General features: G+C 46.2%; 1 protein-coding gene across 4 annotated transcripts in view; it reads right to left on the bottom strand.

Moving 5' to 3' along the window:
* The window catches only part of PEAK1 (pseudopodium enriched atypical kinase 1), a 131926-nt gene that overhangs the window by 10117 nt on the left and 102350 nt on the right, over positions 1–19459 (bottom strand). For 2 of the 4 annotated variants that reach the window (XM_040342996.1, XM_040342997.1), the window contains one exon: positions 10824–13431. In XM_040342996.1, the coding sequence (XP_040198930.1) occupies positions 10824–13324 (2501 nt within the window). In that variant the 5' untranslated portion in view covers positions 13325–13431. Of the gene's footprint in view, positions 1–10823; positions 13432–16952; positions 17157–17218; positions 17680–19459 lie in introns of those variants that run through there. The other 2 variants (XM_040342995.1, XM_040342998.1) reach the window with 2 other exon arrangements.

Raw genomic sequence — 19459 nt, 5'->3', positions numbered from 1 at the left:
TAGTCATCATACAGTACAGAAGCCAGGTAGTCAATATACGTAAAACCAAACAGCTTGCCGTTTTCTCTATTAGACTGCTGCTATTGGAAGCATATTTGCCTGTCTTGTCCTGCAGTGGACAGAACAGCTCCTGGAATTTATCTTTAACCTTATTTTAGCCCTATAATGGCAAAAAAAGGTAATATTACCGCAGAAACATACCTGCCCATGGAATGAAATATAGATTGCTATTAAGGTGCAATAGGAAAGCGGACATTTGCAGTAGTAGAAGAAACTGCAACTGAACAAGCAGAATAGCATAGCGAGGAAGAGGAAGGAGCCGCATCAGAAAAGGAAGTGTGACAGCAAACTGACAGCGTTATCTATACTGGAAACTGCCTGCCTTGTAGGAACGGTGGTGACTAATTCCTCACACAGAGACTTCCACCATTCTGGAATGTCTGAGTGATAGAAAAGCTCTTACAAGTGTCACACGTGTACAGTCATAGAGATCAGCATACTGCCAACGTGGAATAAACTAATTCATCTCACTGTGATGTCACTTGTCACCTTCTATTTGTATATGGTCATGAAACTCTTATAACATAATAACCTGGGCCCAGTTTCAGAAAGATTGCCGTAAGTTTAGGCGGGCGTAGCGTATCTCATATACGCTACACCGCCGTAACTTTGAGAGGCAAGTCCTGTATTCAGAAAGAACTTGCGCCCAAAGTTACGGCGGCGTAGCGTATATGGGCCGGCGTAAGCTCGCCTAATTCAAAATAGGCTGGTAGGGGGCGTGTTGTATGCTAAACAGTCGTGACCCCATGTAATTGACGTTACTAACGAACGGCGCATGCGCCGTCCGTGAAAGTATCCCAGTGCGCATGCTCCAAATTACGCCGCAAATAGTCATTGCTTTAGACGTGAACGTAACTTACGCACAGCCCTATTCGCGTACGACTTACGCAAACGACGCTGGCCCGACGTCCATACCTAACATTGGCTACGCCTCATAGATCAGGGGAAACTATATGCCGAAAAAAGCCTTACGTAAACACCGTAAAAAAATGCGCCGGGCGCACGTACGTTTCTGAATCGGCGTATCTAGCTCATTACCATATTCGATGAGTAAATCTACGGAAGTGCCACCTAGCGGCCAGCGTAAATATGCAACTAAGGTACGACAGCGTAAGAGACTTACGCCGCTCGTATCTAGGCAACTGTGAGGCGTATCTGATTCTATGAATCAGGCGCCGAGTTGCGACGGCCCGCATTCGGAGTTACGATGGCGTATCTGGAGATACGCCGTCGTAACTTCTTTCTGAATCCGGGCCCTAATGTTTAACCACTTCAATACCGGGCACTTCCCCCCTTCCTGCCCAGGCCAATTTTCAGCTTTCAGTGCTGTCGCACTTTAAATGACAATTGCGCACAAACAACATTTTTATCATTTTGTTCCCACAAATAGAGCTTTCTTTTGGTGGTATTTGATCACCTCTGCAGGTTTTCTTTTGCAAAACAAATAAAAAAAGACCCAAAATTATGAAAAAAAAAGTTTTTCTTTGTTTCTGTTATAATTTTGTAAAAAAGGAAGTTTTATCTTTCACTGATGGACACTGATGAGGCTGCAATGAGAGGCATTGATAAGGCAGCACTAATATGCAGCACTGATGGGCATTGATGAGCGGCACTGATGGGCATTCATAGGTGGCACCCATGGACACTGAAAGGCTGCACTGATGGGTACTTATGGGTGGCACTGATAGGCGGCACTGAAATATGGCACTGATAGGTAGCACTGATGGACACTGATAGATGGCACTGATGGGCATCACTGATGAGGCATTGGCAGGCATTACTGATGGGCACTGATTGGCATCATTTATGGGCACTGAGTGGCATTCCTGGTGGTCCCGATGGCATCCCAGTTGGTCCTGGGTGGGGGGGCCTAAGCTGATAATCATTCAGCGCAGACCCCCCCCCCCCCCCCGGTCCTTCGGCTCTCCTCTATTCGCGTCTGTTAGACGCGATAGAGAAAATGCCAATACATGGCTTTTCCTGTTTACACAGTGATCAGCTGTGATTGGACACAGCTGATCACGTGGTAAAGAGCCTCCGTCAGGGGCTCTTTACCTAGATCAGAGTTGCGGTGTGTCAGACCATGATTCCCGCGCTGCGCTCCCCCAAGGCACGTGTGCCGACTTGTTATCCTAAAAGAAATTATATTCTGGATGGACTTGTGTCTTTTTTCAACCTGACTAACTATGTAACTATGTAACTATATATGACCTCCAGTCAGGATAATGGAACCACCGCCCGGCCGCCATTCTGCTACAGGCCGGGCGGTAAGTGGTTAACATTAGGGAGATCTGTGGTCACAGCGCACACTTTCATTTTAGAACATCAGCATTGTAATAGTAATACAAACAACTGGTTTATTTTTCATGTCGTGAGTGCTGCCTGTCTGCTGGCCATCTCTTTCCACAACTTCCTGGATTCCCAGCATGCTTTGCAGCCTCTCCTCTGTTTACATTCCATTTTGTTGAGCCTGTGCGAATTGTAACCTCAGTTTCCTGTTCTTAGCTGACAGGAGTGCCACCTGGTGTGGTCTTCTGCTGCTGTAGCCCATCTGCTTCAAGGTTCAATATGTTGTGCATTCAGAGATAGTATTTTGCATACCTTGGCTGTAAGCAGTGGTTATTTGGGTTACTGTTGCCTTTCTATCCTCTCAAACCATTCTCCTCAGGATCTCTGACCTCAACAAGGTATTTTCGTCCACACAACCGCTCAATGGACATTTTCTCTTTTTCTCTGTAAACCCTAGAGATGGTTGTGCGTGAAAATCCCAGGAGATCTGCAGTTTTTGAACTACTCAGACCAGCCCGTCTGGCACCAACAACCTTGACACGTTCAAAGTCACTTAACTACCCTTTCTTTCCCATTCTGATGCTCGGTTTGAACTTCAGCAAGTTGTCTTCACCACGTCTAGATGCCTAAATGCTTTGAGTTGTTGCCATGTGATTGGCTGATTAGCAATTTGTGTTACCAAGCAATTGAACAGGTGTATGAATAAAGTGGCCGGTGAGTGTATCATTTTATATTCAGACCATGGATACACTTTAGGCTTCATGCACGCTGGACATTTTGTTACATTCCTTTCCTCCTGGCAGCAAAGTTTTGGCAAAAAAATGCCTGACTCTTCTGAACTTGTGTAACCCGTTTAGGCGTGTCAAGCTCTTGGGTGTTCATTCATTTCATTAGCCAGAATAAAAATGTATTCCGGTAATTTAAATGAATTACAGCACAAGCTCTAAACCAGGGGTGTCAAACTCAATTTCATTGTGGGCCACATCAGCATTATGATGGCCCCCAAAAGGGCCGCTTGTATCTGTAAGATTAGATGTCCAGCGCATCCCCTCCCCTTTACATTAGATGTCAAGAGCCACCCCACCATCAGAAGTTGAGTCCCCCACCCTCCTTTACATCACAGTGCACCCCCCTTTCCTTATGCTGCTGCTGGGAAGAAGCTGGATGCATTGCTTAATAGCAGAAAGTAGGGGTCTGGAGGAGGACCAGATGAGGGCTGGAGCTCTCCTGCAGCTGCAGGAGAGGTGCAAGGACCACATGAAATGGCCTGGAGGGCCGGATTTGGCCCGCGGGCCTGCCTTGGGTTTGACACCTGGGGCCAGATTCAGATAGGTCAGCGGATCTTTAGATCCGCGTAACCTATCTGATTTACGTTACGCCGGCGCAAGTTTTTGAGGCAAGTGCTTTATTCAGAAAGCACTTGCCTCAAAAGTTGCGGCGGCGTATCGTAAATCCCCCCGGCCGAACGAACTGCGCATGCGCCGTCCGCTAAATTTCCTAGCTTGCATTGCTCTAAATGACGTCGCTATGACATCATTGGTTTCGACGTGAACGTAAATTACGTCCATCCGTATTCGCGAACGACTTACGCAAAACGACGTAAAAAATTCTAAATACGACCCGGGAACGACGGCCATACTTAACATAGGATACGCCGCATATAGCAGGGGTAACTATACGCCGGAAAAAGCCGAACGCAAACATCGTAAAAAAAAAAAACGCCGGGCGGTCGTTTCGTTTCTGAATCGGCGTAACTTCTCATTTGCATATTCCTCGCGTATACAAACGGAAGCGCCACCTAGCGGCCAGCGTTAGATTGCAGCCTAAGATCCGACAGTGTAAGTCACTTACACCTGTCGGATTTTAGGGAGATCTATGCGGAACCTGATTCTATGAATCAGGCGCATAGATACGACCGACGGAACTCAGAGATACGACGGCGTATCAGGAGATACACCGTCGTATCTCTATATGAATCTGGCCCCTGTGCTCTAAACGTACCTGGTGCTAACATCGGTGTTCCAGCCGCAAGATTTTTAAAGTCAGCAGCTACAAACACTGTAGCTGCTGACTTTTAATAAGAACACTTACCTGTCCAAGGAGCATGCGATATCGCCCCCCCTCCCCCCCAGAGGCCGATCCGTCCACCGGATCGGATGCAGCTATTATAACTTAGGGAAACCGACAGTGGAGCCTTCAGGCTTCACCACCGGTTTCCTTCTACACATGCACGAGTCGCGCAGCACTTTCTGAATGGCTCTGTTGTCTTCTGGGACACACACAGGTCCCAGAAGGTAGAGGGCGAGCAGCAGGAAATGATGCCCTGGACCGCGGCGAGGCTGGGGCGGAAGTACATTATGTACTTCATTAAAGGTAGGAAGGAAAAAGAAGGAAAAGTCTTTTCTTTAACCACTTGCCTACAGGGCACTTTCACCCCCTTCCCGCCCAGGCCATTTTTCAGCTTTCAGCGCTGTCACACTTTGAATGACAATTGCGCAGTCATGCAACACTGTACCCAAATTACATTTTTTTAATTTTGTCCCCACAGATAGAGATCTTTTGGTGGTATTTGCGCTATAGACAACAGAAGAGGGACAATATTTTTTACTTTTTGCTAAAATAAATATACATTTTTTTTAAACACATTTTTTTCTCAGTTTAGGCCGATACGTATTCTTCTACATATTTTTGGTAAAAAAAAATTGCAATAAGCGTATATTGATTGGTTTTCGCAAAAGTTATAGCAGCTACAAAATAGGTTATAGATTTATAGCATTTTAATTCTTTTTTTACTAGTAATGGCGGCGATCAGCGATTTTTATCGTGACTGCGATATTACGGTGGACACATCGGAAACACATTTTTGTGACCATTCACATTTATACAGCGATCCCTGCTATAAAAATGCATTGATTACTGTAAAAATATGACTGGCAGGGAAGGGGTTAACACTAGGGGGCGATCAAGGGGTTAATGTGTTCCCTGGGAGTGATTCTTACTGTGGGGGAAGGTGACTGACTGGGGGAGGTGACCGGTGGTGTGTCCCTATGTACAAGGGACACAGCATTGGTCTCCTCTCCCTGACAGGACCGTGGATCCGTGTGTGTAAATACACAGATCCACGGTCCTGCTCAGTTACTGGGCAATCGCGGGTGCCCCCTTGTGGCTTCGGAAGGCGCGACATCATATGACGTCTGCCCAGAACAATAGGGTCTTCCTCCCGCCGTCATTTGACGGCGGGCGGTGGACAAGAAGATAAGACATAGTTGAAAAAGTGTGTGGAACTCCGCTTTAAGTGCGATTATATGCGTGTAGGCACGTCAAACGTTTTTGTCTGGCTAAATCTCTGCTGCCCCTGGAGGCACTGGCTGTGGGTTTTATTTCATTTTATTTCATGTCTATGAGCCCAGGTTCACACTGAGCTGTGGGAATGAAGCTGTGCTAGTTCAGCGGAACTCGCACAATTTCACTCCCACATTGGCAGTCCCGATTTCGGCCGCGATTTCAGAGACACCTGTGCAAGTTTCTGCACAGATGTCAATGTAAATCGCAGCCCGAAATCGCAAAAAGTAGTACAGAAACTACTTTTTGAAGTAAAAGAAAATCCCAAATTTTGGGTTGTCCCCAGAAAAGTAATGGAAGGGAAATCTTCCAATGGGGACACTAGTTCTGGTGACCTGGGGGAGCAAGAGATTCCCCTAATTAGCAGGGATTTCTTCTCACTTCCAGTTTTGGCTATGGAACAGAGAAATCTCCCCAATAGGACAATGACGGCAAAAACAAACCCTACAGAGGTCACAAACTTCCCTTAGTCTCTTCTAAATAAAGGGAAACAAATAGTTTTGCCTAGTTCTACTTTAGGCTCTGAAAAAATACTTCCAATTTCCTACAATTTGAACCCTCAGTAAACAATGTTCTAATACTGTACTTGATTCTTTTGCCTACAATAAAATATGTTGTTAAAAAAGAAAACCATCTGATGGGGTTCTAGTATGACCTCCTGCTCTCAAGCTCCCTTGTCTCCTCCTCCCAAGCTTGTCTCCAGAACTTCTCCAGAGCCTCTCCCATCCTCTGGAACTCTCTACATCTGTCAGGCTATCTCCTGCTATCTCCTAGTCTGGCTGCCTTTAGGCGATCCCTGAAAACGCATCTCTTTAGGAAAGCCTATCACACCTCCAACTAATCTTTTGTCACTTCCATCAGCTCATCCCCCACAGTTATAACCTTTTGCACTACTCTTATGCCTTGTACACACGACCAGTTTTCACGATGAGAAAACTGGCATTTTTTATATTGGTCATGAAAAACTGCCTGCAAAAATTTGAAACCAGCTTTCTTTTTTTCTCATCGTGTTTTCCCGTCAGTGTTTTTCTCGTCGCGAAAAACGGTCATGTGTATGCTTTTCCGAGGGGAAAAAAAAACGTGCATGCTCAGAATCAAGTATGAGACGGGAGTGCTCGTTCTGGTAAAACTAGCGTTTGTAATGGAGATAGCACATTTGTCACGCTGTAACGGACTGAAAAGCACAAGGCTGAAAAGCGCGAATCGTCTTTAACCAAACTTTTACTAAGGCTGGGTTCACACTACGGTTTTCCCGTCCATCAGCCGCATACGATTTATATGAAAAACCGTATGTGGCTGAAACGGACGGGAACGTATGGAACCGCACATATGTGCGTTTTCCATTGACGTTAATGTTAAAGGAAAACGTATGCGTTTGCCATACTGTTTTAAAAACGGCTGCAAAACCGTGGTTGAACACGGTTTTGCGTACGTTTAAAAAACGTTTTGCCAGCAAATCGTACGCACCCGGATGCATCTGAGTGCATACGATTTGCAATGCATTGTCTATCTATACGTTTTCCCGTCCGGGCCCGTACGTTTTCAATACTGAAATCGTATGCGGCTGACGGACGGGAAAACCGTAGTGTGAACCCAGCCTTACAGGAGGATCAGCAAAAGCAGCCCAAAGGGTGGCGCCATTTGAAAGGAACTTCCCCTTTAGGCTTCATTTCCACTCGCGTTTTTACAGCCATTGTTGTTAGCCTTTTTTACAGCTTAAAAACGCCTGTCATTTTTTTTTTTTTACAAAATTTTTTTTTTTTGTGAGCTGCAGCTTTAAAAATGCCGCGGTCGCGTTTTTGAGCGTTATTGAGCATTTTCGTGCGTTTTTGAGCGTTTTCTAACGTCTGGCGTTTTTACAGCTCTACTCTGGAGCTTCAGAACGCCCTAGTCCTGCGTTTTTTTTACAGCTCAAAAATGCCTATGTGGGCATGATGCCATAGAATAACATGGACAGGCGTTTTTAAGCTGTAAAAAACGCTGAGAAAAGTGGCTGTAAAAACGCCAGTGGAAATGAAGCCTTATAGTCCCGTCGTACGTGTTGTACGCCACTGCGCTTTGGTCGGACGTTTTTTTGCATGAACGTGTGTATGCAAGTGAGGCTGGAGAGAAATCACATCGGGAAAAACTACGGCTTTTTGCATGTCAGGAAAAACAATGGTGTGTACAAGGCATTAGATTGTAAGCTCTTATGAGCAGGGCCCCATTAACCCTCTTGTATTTTATTGTATTGTAACTGTACTGCCTCCCTTTATATTGTAAAGCGATGTATTGGCACTATATAAATCCTATATAATAATAATAATAGTATTCCCTACTCTACTAATGAAACACATTTTTAACTTCTGTATGAGTCACTGTTGGAAAATTCTCCTCGCTTCCTATTTAGTAAAACATGGTGAGCTGGACAGGAATGGAGCCCCAGTATAACAGTGAACAAAAGCCCAGGTTCACACTGGGTACGATTTGGTACGATTTGAGATGCGATTTCACATGTCAAATCGCATCTCAAATTGGCGGCATTTGCCGGCAATTGTCGGCAATGGCACTGTCCTAATCGGTGCGACGCCGCACCGATTTCAAAAAGTAGTTCCTGTACTACTTTTTGCGATTTCGGGCCGCGATTTACATTGAACCCTGCGCAGATGTCTCTTAAATTGTGGCAAAATCGCAGTAAAATCGCGATTTTACTGCGATTTTGAATTCGCAGCAGTGTGAACCTAGCCTTAAAAAAAGATTTCGCTGGACATATATGTGAAGAATTTTTTAGCTTAAAGAAGATGAATGGGTTACTAATATATATTTATATATATATATATATATATATATATATATATATATATATACATACATATACAGTAGTGCCTTGGATTACGAGCATAATCCGTTCCAGAAGCATGCTTGTAATCCAAAGCACTCGTATATTAAAGCAAGTTTTCCCATAGAAATCAATGCAAACTCAGATAATTCATTCCAGTGTCACTGCTAGTGTATGCAGTACCGCACATGGCCAGTGGTGGGGGGCGCCGGAGACACTCTGAGATGCTCGAAGACCACTCGGGGACGCTCAGAGACACTCGAGAATAGAGTGTTTCCGAGTGTCTCAGAGCGGCTTCAAGTGTCTCCTAGCATCACTGGCGCCGATGCACCTCTGGCCACATGCGGTACTGCACACCCCAGAGGCTTGAATCCTGCTCGTCTTGCCAAATAACGCTCACAAATACATACTCTCCTCTCTGTTGCAGAATTGCTGTGATGCTGCCCCTGCTGGCTCTAAGACTGAGAACTAAGTGATCACATGACCTCTGATCGCGGAATTCTCGGCCCCGCCAGTGCTCACTGGAGCTCTGGGTTGGAGGGGGGCTGGCGCAGCTGGCTTCAAATTGTGCTGTGAGCCACTCCATATATGTACATACTAACTACTCTGTAAAAGTGTGAAACAGGAGATTAGATATTTTTATATACGTGGATCCCCAAACTCTATAAAGCAAAAAATAAATAAAAAATTGTTTTTACACGTATAGCTTTAGTGACCTAACTTGCCTGTAATGAAGGATGTCTCATGCTGTGCAGGCAATTGGATCCTGTAGATATCTTCTGTGCAGGGATACCCCATACTCTTCCTGCTGTTGACCTTTCGGTGCAGCGTGAGAGCAATTAACCCCAGAAGTTCAGCAACAGGAAGAGGACAGTACACTCTGCACAGAAGATTTCAACCGGATACAGCTGCCTACACAATGTGGGTCATACTTCATTACAGGTAAGTTATGTCGCTAAAGCTTTAGACCCCTTTCACACTGAGTCGCTTTGCAGGCGCTGTAACGCTAAAAATAGCGCCTGCAAAGTGACCTGAAACAGCCGCTGCTGTCTCTCCAGTGTGAAAGCCCAGAGGGCTTTCACACTGGAGCGGTGCGCTAGCAGGACGGTAAAAAAAAGTCCTGCTAGCAGCATCTTTGGAGTGGTGAAGGAGCGGTGTGTATACCGCTCCTCCACCGCTCCCACCCATTGAAATCAATAGGGCACCGCAGCTATACCACCAGAAAAGTGCCTGCAGAGGCGCTTTGTGGTGGTTTTTAACCCTTTCTCGGCCGCTAGCGCGCGGGGGGTAAAACTGCCCCACTAGCAGCCGAATAGCGCCACGAAATTGACGGTAAAGCGGCGCTAAAAATAGAAGCTCTTTACCGATGATGCCACCCCCGCCGCAGTGTGAAAGGGGCCTAAGAGAACATTATTTTTGGGCTAAATTTCATTCCTTAAATGCTGTGGGACCCACAGAAACGATTGGTCACACAATGACCTATATTCCAGGCAAGCTGTGCAAGATTGAAGACATTGGGCCAGATCCACAAAGAGTTACGTCGGCGTATCTATTGATACGCCGCGTAAGTTCTACGATGCGCCGTCGTATCTTTGTTTTGTATCCACAAAACAAGATACGCCTGAATGTGGTCTAGATCCTACCGACGTACGTCTTAGTACGCCGTCGGATCTTAGGTGCATATTTACGCTGGCTGCTAGGTGGCACTTCCGTTGATTTCCGCGTAGAGTATGCAAATTAGCTAGATACGCCGATTCTCAAACGTACGTCCGCCCGGCGCAATTTTTTAACGTCGTTGACGTAAGGCTTTTTTCGGCGTAATGTTACCCCTGGCTCTATGAGGCATACGCAATGTTAAGTATGGACGTCGGGACAGCGTCGAATTTTCCGTTGTTTACGTCTTTTGCGTAAATCGTTTCCGAATAGGGCTATGCGTAAGTTACGTTCACGTCGAAAGCATTGACTATTTGCGTCGTGATTTCGCGCGCACTGGGATACGTCCACGGACGGCGCATGTGCAGTTCGTAAAAAGCGTAAATTACGTGGGGTCATACTAGATTAACATAAAACACACGCCCACTCCAAGCCTACTTTGAATTACGCGGCCTTACACCGGCAGATTTACGTTACGCCGGCCCACATATGGGAGCAAGTTCTTTGTGGATACCCTACGAGCCACTCTGATTTGCGCTACGCCCGCCTAAATATACGCCCGTTTTTGTGGATCTGGCCCATTCCTTTTTTTAAATGTACCTTTCTCATAAAGCAGTTTGGCAAAAATGTTTGCAACATATAACCAGTGGAAATATTTTACCTGCTAGACTTTGTCTCAGAATCCATGTTTTCCTGTGGGCTGGTGGTTGTTCTTTCATCTTCTGACCGATACACAAACACAATAGATGGCTTTTCTCCCTCCTCTCCTCGGCTTTCACTGAACCAATGGTGTCTTTGAACTGGTGGTGGAGGAAGCATGTGGATAACTGTACCATCTATCCCCACCAGTTTACCCTCATCTCTGTCTTCACAGCCTCCTTGACCACTTCCCTCTTTCTTCCTCCTGAAAAAACTTTTGAAGGATATCCAACGGCGTGGTTTGCCATCTGCTGGCCGGCGTGGCTGTGTTGAAGTGTCAGTTGGCGATGGGCGATTTGTGCCCACTGGTTTCCCTCGAGTTGCAAAATGTTTGTGAAGCATACTAGCATGGTAGGGTGAAGAAGTAGAACGTGGAGGTGGGAAAGGTGGAAGAGGCTCGGTTGTAGAAGACACAGTTGGGCTGTCATCGCTGGATAGTGCAGGAGATGTTTTGTTTAAACTAACATTCCCCAAAGTTTCTCTTTGTGAGCAAAATAACGTTTTTGGCCTTCCCAAAGAACCTGGAGGGACTTCTGGGTCTGACTGGGTTTCTGTCGGCCGATGTTCATCACTGCTGTGAGACTCAGGAGTAAGAGCCTCCGGTGGGGAGCGAGGTGGCTGGATGGATGCCACAATCTGAGACAAAACACGGTTGGCACTCTCCCTAGGACAGCCACCTGTCTCATGAAGAGCCACATCGGCAGATTCTTCTTTTTTTTTTATTCTTGCCGGAGTTTCTATTTCCTCATATGTATGACTTCCTGTCTGTCGTTTTTCTTTGTCTGGGGGAGGTGGAAAGACTCCACCAGCACCCACAAAACTTCTGTAAATAGCTAAGTTATCATAAGCACTAGGGTTAATAAGGATGGGCACTTTGTCAGCGCTTTTGCAGCTATGGGCATACTCTGGTTCATCATGAATTATAATGGGAAAAGGTGGCATTCCTGCATTGTTGTAGCTATTGAATTTAATTTCTGACAAATTTGGAGAACGAACAGGTACAGTATGGGCACTCAATCCAGCAATAGGAGAGGTTGGGGCTGACTTATAGCAGCTTCGATTAGGTTCTTCTGCTGTCTCAGTCTTTGCAAGTTTTTGTCGAGGGCTAGTGCTTGATGTCCAGACCTCCTGGTAGCGGGTCGAGCTTGACTTCTTAACTCTTGTGTTTACACGGGAAGCACTCTCTCCAGCCATTGCAGCAGAAACATCAACTACTGTATATGGCTTACAGACAGGATGCTCCAAGCTCACCACACGATAAGGCTGTGCCTGAGCCATACCAGCATCTTGAACAACATCTTGCATTATACCATCTGGCCCAAGACACACTGCTTTCTCTGTCCCTATGCTTCCATTGCAAAACAGTCCCCCTGAGGAGGAAGAGGAGGAGGAAGAAGATGAGGATGAGGATGAGGGAGGACAAGATAAAGAATCCACCATTGAGGGATCAGGAGAAGGTGAGATGGCATTTATTTCATGAACTTCTCCTATAACCTCACAGCCATTTAAAATTTCATCATAACTATCATCATAGTCCACAGCACAAACTCTCTGCAGTGATTTTTGTCTTAATGGCACAGTGTTCCATTTTGCTCTTCTCCCCAGTCTTCCTTGCACTGGAGATAAACTGCCACTTTGTAAATTGGCAAAACGTGGTTGCCCCCTCATACGGATCTCCATGGCCAATAGTTCTTCATCACTCTCTTCCCAGCTTTCCCGCTCTCCTCTGCCTCCTTCATCTTCTTCATCCCAGCTTTCATCTCCGCTGGAAAATTCTGGGTAACAGAAGCGTCCACCATCCATTCCGATGATTGCACTTTCTTCTCCACTTACTGCTACTTTTCGAACACTTTTCTTTGACTCACCTCCATCATAATGACTGCAAGATAAACAACTGGCAGGTGGCTTTCTCTCTAGAGATCGTCTATAACACTGGTTGATACGACACAGAAAATTTTCTCGAGGAGTTCCTTCTGGTTGAAACACAGATTCAGATGGGCTACTTAATCCAGCTATCTCCTTCAAAACTTCTGCAAGTCCACTGCTAGCCACATGATTGTTATTAGAGACTGTCTGCTCTACCCCTGTATTGTTATTTGTGCGATCATCATTACAAACCGCAGGAGGTGCTTGGGTTCTGGTGTTTGAAATGGGCAGGGGTGATCTGGCTTGACCTTGTAAAGGATGGCTGCCAGCTCCATCAACTGCTATCATAGTGGGTTTGACAGCAATTGTGGGTTTCTTGGCCACAGGAGGCTTGAAGCCAGTGGTGGTACGTGGTCGCTGGCTTTGGTTGACTTTGGCATGTTGTGCTCGGTAGGGAGGAGGTGGTGGAGGAGGAGGAGGTGGCTGTCCAGCACCTCTGCCAAGAGCTGATAACTGGTGGTGGCCTTTGGGCTGAAAGCAGTTCTTGCATTCTCCTGGCTTCCAGACATGCTCTGTAAATGAGCCACAAGCTGACATTATGGCAGGTATTGCAGAGCATGGCACCAGGCCACAAAACTGAGTGCTACCCAGAAGTTCATAGATCACAAACCAATGATGTCAGGTGGAATAAACATGTCATACATCTGTTAAGAGAAAAAGGAAATAAAACAATTAGTATAGAAATAAAAAAAGAAAAGCCACTACTTTCTAAACATGGGGTTGATTTACTAATGCCTAGTACACACAAGCCGAATGTCTGGAGACATCGGCCGGTTCAATAAAAAACGACCAACATTTGGCCCGTGTGGTCCGACAGAAGTAGCCCATTTAGCTGGCTTCAGTCAGATCAGTCGCCGACCCTTTCCCGATCAGCGTTCTGTAACGTCCGATCGTTAGTACATCGGCTCCGACCGAAGCTGTCAGTTTTTTTTTTCGTTCAACCTGCTGGGTTGAACGTAAAAAAAAACTATTTGTGTGTGCCAGGCTTAAAACGGGAGAGTGCAAAATCTGGTGCAACTGTGCATGACAACCAATCAGCTTCTAACATCAGCTTGTTCAATTAAAGGGGTTGTAAAGGTACAATATTTTTCCTCTAAATAGCTTCCTTTACCTTAGTGCAGTCCTCCTTCACTTACCTCATCCTTCCATTTTGCTTTTAAATGTCCTTATTTCTTCTGAGAAATCCTCACTTCCTGTTCTTCTGTCTGTAACTCACCACAGTAATGCGAGGCTTTCTCCCTGGTGTGGAGTGTCGTGCTTGCCCCCCTCCCTTGAGGGGGCGAACAGGAGAGTCAGGACGCCCACTAACACACAGATCCTTTCTCTATCTGCAACATAGAGAGCGTCCTGACTCTCCAGCTCGCCCCCTCCCCCTTAAGGGAGGGGACGAGCATGACACTCCACACCAGGGAGGAACAGACAGAAGAAGAGTTAGGCCCCGTACACACGACCGAGTTTCTCGGCAGAACTCAGCCAGAAACTCGGTTGGAGCTGTATTCTGCCGAGAAACCCGGCCGTGTGTACACTTTTGGCCGAGGAAACCGACGAGAATCTCGTCGTGCCAAATAGAGAACATGTTCTCTATTTCCTCGTTACTCAATGAGGAAATTTGGCTCGCCGAGATCCTCGGCGGCTTCACAAAAAACTTGACGAGCAAAACGATGTGTTTTGCTCGTCGAGTTTCTCGGCCGTGTGTACGGGGCCTCACAGACAGAAAAACAGGAAGTGAGGATAAGGACATTTAAAAGCAAAATGGAAGGATGAGGTAAGTGAAGGAGGACTGCACTAAGGTAAAGGAAGCCATTTAGGAAAACATTTTTTTACCTTTACAACCCCTTTAAGCTTTGACAAAAAAAAATGGAAGCTGATTGGTTTCTATACACAGCTGCACCAGATTTTGCACTCTCCAGTTTTGGTAAATCAACCCCAATATAGGGAATATAAAAGACAAGAACCAACAAAATACAGTACATGAGAACAGAAGGTGGCAGGTGCCACCTTAGTAATGGCACAAGATATAACAGTGAAACATTTCTGTATAGCAATGCTTAATTTCATTTTTAAACAATGACATTATGCCTTTATTGTATTCTGTCATTTCCACTCAGTACCAATTGAAAGGAACAGAATAGACATTATGAATTGATAGATCTCATTGCTTTTATCATTTTTACATTCAGCACAAGTGCCTTGGAGTCAGTTATTTAATCAGCAATGCAAACGAGAAACAATATGGCCAGATTCCAGCTTTTCATTAGTTTGGGGCAGTGAGAACAAAGACAAATAATGTCTCATTGGTTGTTATGGGATACTGCAGTGTGTTCAATCGTCTTTCTAACATGATGTAAGATGTAAATTGCCTGTGCCAAACTCCCTCTCTGACTAGGCTTTGCCAACCTGCTGCACGGAAAATTATATATAGAAAACGGTGGTGCCATACTCCCACTCAATAGTTGTCGCGTAAACTGAGAACAAGTATGTGGAATCAAAGTGCCAGTCCCTGTCTATATAAACAGCTGCCTTCACCTCTTAATTTACTTCGGCCGTCATCCTTTTTTCCTAAACACCCCTAACATGCATTATTTCCAGACCTGGAAATTCCTCTTGCCTTATTTCTATGAGCATGATAAATGGACTATGAATATTTGCCAGTCTGGCCGCCAACATTCTTCTCGTGGTTTACCGATGCATTATAGTGATATTTTTTTTAGCCCACACAAAAATGCGTAACCTTTTCGTAGAGTATCAATTTACCAATTTAGGCATAACTATTTCCACTATTTATGTCGTGACCTCGCCGCCACCTCTTACTATTCCCAACTTAACATTCCACTTCCAGTACATCCCCAGAATCCTTCTCCCAGGACATTCTATTTATGACTTCATTCATGCAGAAGCATCTAGCAACCCACGGGCCTTCAAGCACCATCTCTAGGACGGGCCTTCAAGCATCATCTCTAGGACGGGCCTTCAAGCACCATCTCTAGGACGGGCCTTCAAGCACCATCTCTAGGACGGGCCTTCAAGCGCCATCTCTAGGACGGGCCTTTTAAGCGCCATCTCTAGGATGGGCCTTCAAGCACCATCTCTAGGACGGGCCTTCAAGCACCATCTCTAGGACGGGCCTTCAAGCACCATCACTAGGACGGGCCTTCAAGCACCATCTCTAGGACGGGCCTTCAAGCACCATCTCTAGGACGGGCCTTCAAGCACCATCTCCAGGACGGGCCTTCAAGCACCATCTCTAGGACGGGCCTTCAAGCACCATCTCTAGGACGGGCCTTCAAGCACCATCTCTAGGACGGGCCTTCAAGCACCATCTCTAGGACGGGCCTTAAAAGCCTCATCTGGATTTCCAGTATTGCAGTATCAGCGGTTCTCTACTACTTATTTCCGTTCTGTAGGAAGGAAGACATTAAAAGTCTGGACATTGGCAATGACCCCCCCCCCCCAACCCAACACTAGTTCAACGTCCTGTCTCTGAATCACATATGGGTGTGAGAGCACCCCTCCCCTACCAGAGTTCTCCCAACCATCCCTCTATTAACTCTTCATCAGAGATATTTCAGTAAAAACGCTCATGTTTACAGTCAAAATGATAGACGGAATTGGCTGATTAACATCACACTCATCAGTAATGGATTTCTTTTGGTTCCCAGGGATATCCCTTGTACCTGGTGCACAGGTGGCACATTTTGTAATACACATAGGTGCCAACAAGTTGTATTCTAGGTGTGTGTGCGCGTTTCGGCATGTCTGTGCAGTCATTTGACAGATCACGGCATGTGCCTGTGACATGAAGTGTGTACAGCAATGTGACAGCCCTGGCTATGTGTATACACATACATACGTGAGTCTAGGTCCAGCTTCCCTGCCTCCCGGGCCTGGGAAGAGTTACAGGAATGCTCGGTATGTCTGGGGGGGTCAGTCTGGGAGCAGCGAAAGTATGTGCTATTTACAGGACAATATGGGGGGAGGAGGCTCACCACCCCGTCAAAGACCCAAAGAGCATCCACTGTAAAATCCTACCCAGTCCTGACTTGGAGAGCATCTCTCCTTTAACCCCGTCATCACCCAAATCCACATCCTCCATACACATTCATGCCAGCTCACTGCAGAATATCTTCATTTACCCTGCTAGTAATCTAAGGCATGTCTCCATTACCTCCAATACGGATGAACATGGACTGCCCTTCACATCCAGACGCTGTCAGAACATCAGATTATCGTTACCAGTAAAAAATGCGAACATGCAGTTAATCATACAAAGCCTCCCATGCAACAGCAACAAAATAATGTACAATGTGATCAATCCACGCAGGACAAGCAACCCACCCCTTCCGCTGCCAGTGTTCCTCAAGTGTAACACATTGTGTTCTGGCATGTCAATCCCACAAATCCATATCAAGCTACGACAATTCCAGCACTCACCAGAACAAGCGTCCCTGCTGAGCGAAGATGGTCACACTACGCTGATCAGCTGAATATGGATGTGACAGACTGGGGGGGGGATGTAGGAGACACAACTCTCTATGTGTAGATGTCACAGCTGCATTTGGCCGAAGGCAACAGAGCTTCATCTGGAGGAACTGTCAGTGTGTGACATGCCCACAAATCAGCCTGACAGTGCTGTGTGTCACCAGCTCATGTGCATGTTTATTACACAGCGATACCAGCGTGCTGTGCGGTGCAAGCTACCATATGTGTGTCAGAGCTGATGTGGTGTGTATAGTGTGTGAGCTGTGTGTGTGTGTGTGTGAGTGTGACTCCCCTACGTCTATCTCGTTCTCCCCCTGCAGGGAATGTGAAGAGCAGCAAGCAAATCATTTCCTGAAGGAGGAAGGCATACATCTCTTTTTTTCACTCTCACACACATAAAACATGCATCCCCCGCATACACGCACCACACAAAGGATGCTCACATACATATTGTGCTGATACAAAAGAAACAGCTAAACACTAACTATTCTTCCATTGTAATGGGATAGGGCTCCAAGGGAAGGAAATCTGTGTTTACCACAAAGAATAACAAAAGCAAATGAGGCTAATTTAGGGCAATGGAAGCAATAATGGATTGAAGTAACCCATAGCAACCACATTTCCCTGCTGGAAGCAGAGAGAATAATGAAAGAGGATGCTGATTGGGCGATATCATTTGGGCATTATCACTTGCGTTGTATTTGTCATTTTAGATCGTTAGCAGAAGTCTTTTAAATTGTAGGATAAAAATGGAACAAGTATTTTACTGCACATGCAAGAACATCACAGCAAATCCTGATGGTTAGCTGGATTCAGGTAGGGTAGCATCTTTAAGGCGGCGGAGCGTAGCGTATTTACGCTACGCCGCCTTAAGTCAGAGAGGCAAGTACTGTATTCACAAAGCACTTGCCTCCTAACTTAGGCTGCATTCACACCTAGGCGTATATACGCCTGAAGCGCGACGCCGCAGCCGCCCCTCATACGCTGGAGGGGTGATTTTACATGGTCGGCTATAGAGATGGTTCACATCTCCACGCCTGACGCCTGCCGCCTGAAAAAAGGTCCCGGACCTTTTTTTCAGGCGTCTTTCGGCGTTCTGCATAGGAGATGTGAACCATCTCCATAGAGGGGGTGAGGCTGCATTCACAATCGCGGCGTTTTGTCGCCGCGAATGGCGGTACAAAACTCCGCTTTTTGCCGCCGCAATTCGCGGGACAAAACGCCGCGATTCAGTACGCCGAGGTGTGAATGCAGCCTTACGGCGGCGTAGCGTAAATGGGGCCGGCGTAAGCGCGCCTAATTCAAATGAGGATATGGGGGCGTGTTTTATGGAAATGATTGGTGACCCGACGTGATTGACGTATTTTACGAACGGCGCATGCGCCGTCCGTGTACATATCCCAGTGTGCATTGCTCCAAAGTACGCCGCAAGGACGTATTGGTTTGGACGTGAACGTAAATTATGTCCAGCCCCATTCACGGACGACTTACGCAAACGACGTAAATTTTTCAAATTTCGACGCGGGAACGACTGCCATACCTAACATTGGCTACGCCACCTAGGGGGCAACTTTATCTTTACGCGGCGTATCTCTTACAGAAACGGCGTATCTTTACTGCGACGGGCGCACGTACGTTCGTGAATCGGCGTATCTAGGCATTTGCATATTCTACGCCGAACTCAACGGAAGCGCCACCTAGCGGCCAGCGTAAATATTGCACCCTAAGATACGACGGCGTAGGAGACTTACGCCGCTCGTATCTTAGCCTAATTTAAGCGTATCTGGTTTCCAGAATACGCTTAAATTTACGACGGTGCGGATTCAGAGTTACGTCTACTGATACGCCGGCGTATCTCTCTCTGAATCCAGCTAGGTGTGTCTAAGCATTCAAGGACTAATGGCGCGTACACACGGTCAGAATTCCCGACAACAAATGTTTGATGTGAGCTTGTTGTCGGAAAATCTGACCGCGTGTATACTCCATCGGACATTTGCCGTCGGAATTTCCGACAACAAATGTTTGAGAGCTGGTTCTCAATTTTTCCGACAACAAAAGTTCTTGTAGGAAATTCCGATCATCTGTAGCCAATTCCGATGCACAAAAATCCTACGCATGCTCGGAATCAATTTGACGTATGCTCGGAATCATTGAACTTTTTTCTCGCCTCGTCGTAGTGTTGTACGTCACCGC

Source organism: Rana temporaria, chromosome 3, assembly GCF_905171775.1.
Source record: "Rana temporaria chromosome 3, aRanTem1.1, whole genome shotgun sequence".
In the NCBI taxonomy this organism is placed as follows: Eukaryota; Metazoa; Chordata; class Amphibia; order Anura; family Ranidae; genus Rana; species Rana temporaria.
This window is presented reverse-complemented; position numbering and strand designations above follow the sequence as displayed.